We start from the raw sequence: 3,694 nt of genomic DNA, 5'->3' as shown, positions 1-3,694 counted from the left end.
TATGTTCCTAGCCCAGGTCAAACAAAGCCACACTGCCTTCTGCCGGCTCTCGCGCTGTGTTCCAGCATGGATTTGCAGGCTTTTAGCGCCATGTGTCTCACATTTATGTGGATTTTGTTGGTGATTTCGCTGTTGAGAATGGCCCCAGCATCATGCAGCAGCGCTATGTCGTGTTCCTCAGTGCTAGGAGACTGGGGTGAGCCTCACAGAGAAACCATGTGTGAGAGTAGCTCGCTTAGGCAGGAGTGATAGCGCCGTGTCCAGGAGTTTAGTGTGGGTGAATCATGGTAGATATGGACTAAGGAAATACGCATAAAGACCAGGTGCAGCGGCTCACGCCGGTCACCCAGCACTTTGGAAGGCTGAGGCAGGAGGATTGCTTGAGCCTAGGAGTTCCAGACTAGCATGGGCAACAAAGTGAAACCCTGTCTCTACAAAAATATCAAAAAAATAAAAAGGCTGGGTGTGGTGATGCATGCCTGTAGTCCCAGCTACTTGGGAGACTGAGGGAGGAGGATTGCTTGAGCTTGGGAGGTCAAGGCTGCTGTGAGCCATGATCATGCCACTGCACTCTAGCCTGGGCGATTGAGCAAGACCTGGTCTCCAAAAAAAAAAAATGTCCAGGCCTGGTGGCTCATGCCTGTAATCCCAGCATTTTGGGAGGCTAAGGCAGGTGGATCACTTGAGGTCAGGAGTTCGAGACCAGCCTGGCCAATGTGGTAAAACCCTGCCTCTACTAAAAATACGAAATTAGCCAGGCGTGGTGGTGTAATCGCAATTACTTGTAATTACTTGTAATCGCAATTACTCAGAAGGCTGAGGCTGGAGACTCACTTGAACCCGGGAGGCAGAGGTTGCAGTGAGCCAAGATTGTGCCACTGCACTCCAGCCTGGGCAACAGAGTGAGACCCTGTCTCAAAAAGAAAAAAGAAAAAATGGAATACACAGAACGGTTACGTAGTGATCATTTGGTGAACGTGTTGTGACCAGAGGCTCACAGAAACCTAGCTGTGTGTTTCCCCTCTGAGAAGTGGCTCAGTACTGGCCAACTCTGTGCTTGAGGTAACTTTCTAGAACAGAGCTGCCACGAATAATGAGAAGTGGCCAGCTCCTGTGGCAGGCAGGACAGCACTCCCCACAGCTGCCCCTCACCTCCACCCCTGGAACCGTGACTATTCCCTCACATGGCAAAGGGGACTTCGCAGATGGGATGAAGGGTACGGACCTGGGGTTGGGAGGTTGTCCTGGCTTATCCACGTGGGCCCGGTCCCGTCAGAAGGCCCTCAGGAAGCGGAGCGCCTTCCCTGCTGTGGTCAGAGGGAGCTGAGACAAGGAAGAGAAAGCAGAGGTAGCTCTGAGGGGCCAGTGCCTGCTGCTCGGACAACGGAGGGAGGAGGGCACTGTGAGCCAAGGGGTGTGGGCGGCCTCTGGATGCTGGAAAAGGCAGGAAAGCCCCAGAACCCCCAGAACAGAGTGCAGCTCGTAGCATCTCAGTCTTAGCCCGGGGAGATCCCGGTCAGGATCTAACCTAGTGAAGACTTTGTGTTGCTTTAGCATGTTGTTGAAGACGTGTGTGTGGCTATAAGTCACTAGGTTTATGGTGATTTGTTATGGTGGCAACAAGAAACTCACACAGGTTCACACTGTCTTAAAGCCTTGTCCTGATTATGGTTTTCATCTCAATCCTTAAGAGGCATGTTGGGGGAGACAGAGGCAGGGGAGACAGAGGCGGGGTAGACAGCAAGAGGCAGGCAGACAGGCAGAGGGATCAGAGAGAGACAGGGAAGACAGAGAGGCGGGGGGACAGAGAGGCGGGGGAGACAGAGAGAGGCAGGGGAGACAGAGGCAGGGGAGACAGCAAGAGGCAGGCCGACAGAGAGAGGCAGAGGGATCAGAGAGACAGGGAAGACAGAGAGAGGCAGGGGAGACAGAGAGAGGCAAGGGAGACAGAGGCAGGGGGACAGAGAGAGGCAGAGGAGGCCTGTGGGGAGACAATTGTTTTGTCCTCTGTTAGCTCTCATCCCTGAAATCAACTGAAATCAAGAAAATAGGACCAGTTCACTTTGCTGTGTTGGCTTGAGGTGCCCTGCTAAGAGCTGGGGTTCCATCCAGCCTTCCTTGGCTGGGACGCTGTGTGGAACTAATCTTCAGCTCCGCAGAAGTTGTTCCCTGGTCTCTGGAATCCCGCCTTGGTGACTTAAAAGCTAGTGGACTGATAGGAAGTTCAGTTCCTGTAATTTAACTTGGATTTTTAAACCCGCCGGCTCGTTCAGGTTTACACAGAACACGCTATTGCCTGTCTAAGCCTGAGGGCACCAGGCACCCCGGAAACCCCAGAGCAGATGATGTTCAGAACCGCTGACTGTCCTGAAGACAGCTGACAGTGCCTGAGTTTGACGGCACGTTTTCTCCGATCCAGGAGCTGGAGCCCACACCAGATACCCACCCGTGACGCCCTCCCACATCTTCAAAACGGGCATTTCTGAACCTTGTCCTAGGCTTGTTTCCAAGCCAGCCTCACTGCTGCAGGCCCCGTGTCTCCCCTTCCTGCCTTTCCTCATGTCATGCCCCTCTCTCCTGCATACGCCCAGATCCCACCCATCCTTCAAAGCCCACGGCCACGGCCACCTCCTTCCTGACTCACCCTGACTCCCTCTCCGCTGGCCTCCTGTCTGTCGTAGGGCCTTAGGTTCTTGTGTGTGTGTAAGCCTGGGTTATGTGTTTTTCCTTTTTCACTGTACCTGGCACAGGTAAATACTCATTCAACCTGACTTGGACCTCAGTGATGGCTCCAGACCGTGGCTTTGAAGGATGGGTAGAATTTGGATGTAGGAAGAAGCAAGGAAAGGAGGGAGAGTTTCTGGTGCAGGGAGAGAGCCCTGCCCTGGGCATCCCCTAGGCAGGTGTTGGAGGGAGGCCCCCAGCACTGGGGCCCCAGCAGCATGGGTCTGCCTTGCCGTGTCCTTCCCCTCCATCCTGAGCCCAGGCAGCATCCATGGGGCCAGTCCTTCCAGGGGAGCGGAAGCTGCCCTGGGTGCTGGGAGGAGCCTGGCTACCAGACTGTGATGGCAGGGTGGGAGAGATTTGAATATTCTTACTGCTCCTAGCTCAGGAAGTGGCAGCACTAGTCCCTTGTTCTCTGGGGCAATGACAACAGAGAACAAACCCTGGGGAGAAGGGCTGCGGGCCCGGGAGGCAGGGCTGCTTTCCCCCCAAAATACAAGTAAGCATAAGGCAGGGCTGCGGCATGCTTTGTGTTGATGTCGCAGCAGCAGACATCATGGCAGTGAGGGGTCACAGTCACGGCCACAGACTCGCTCACACACAGAGGCACGTTCTTGAAGGCAGGTAGAGCGTGGGTGCACAGAGGTGGAGGGAGGGCGGGGACATCCCCAGGGAAGGAGTTGCATTCACCACGGGCGAGGCCGAGGCAGGAAGTCGGGTGCTCAGGAGGTCAGGATGGGCAGCCGTGCCGTGTTCCCGGCTGGTAGGAAGACAGGAGTGCAGGTTGATTAGGAAACAGGAGAAGGGGCACAGAGGCTGTGGCAGCTGCCTGGGGTGTGACACAGCAGCAGGTATGTGTCAGGGACCTGGGGAATTTTCTACCAACCTTCTTTAAGTCTAGTCATTTCTTTCTTAGTCCTTTGCTTCTTTATTTATTTATTTTTCCTTTTTTTTTTTTTTTTTTTTTTTT

At 54.3% G+C, this 3,694-nt stretch overlaps 1 protein-coding gene across 1 annotated transcript in view; it reads left to right on the top strand.

Moving 5' to 3' along the window:
• Positions 1 to 2,739: 2,739 nt before the first annotated feature.
• Positions 2,740 to 3,694, top strand: part of SH3GL1 (SH3-domain GRB2-like 1) — a 20,187-nt gene continuing 19,232 nt past the window's right edge. The window contains exon 1 of the mRNA XM_011943464.1: positions 2,740 to 2,863. Within this exon, the coding sequence (XP_011798854.1) occupies positions 2,786 to 2,863 (78 nt within the window). The 5' untranslated portion in view covers positions 2,740 to 2,785. The remainder of the gene's footprint in view (positions 2,864 to 3,694) is intronic.

Source organism: Colobus angolensis, unplaced genomic scaffold (genome assembly GCF_000951035.1).
Source record: "Colobus angolensis palliatus isolate OR3802 unplaced genomic scaffold, Cang.pa_1.0 Scaffold22, whole genome shotgun sequence".
NCBI classification, from domain to species: domain Eukaryota; kingdom Metazoa; phylum Chordata; class Mammalia; order Primates; family Cercopithecidae; genus Colobus; species Colobus angolensis.
This window is presented reverse-complemented; position numbering and strand designations above follow the sequence as displayed.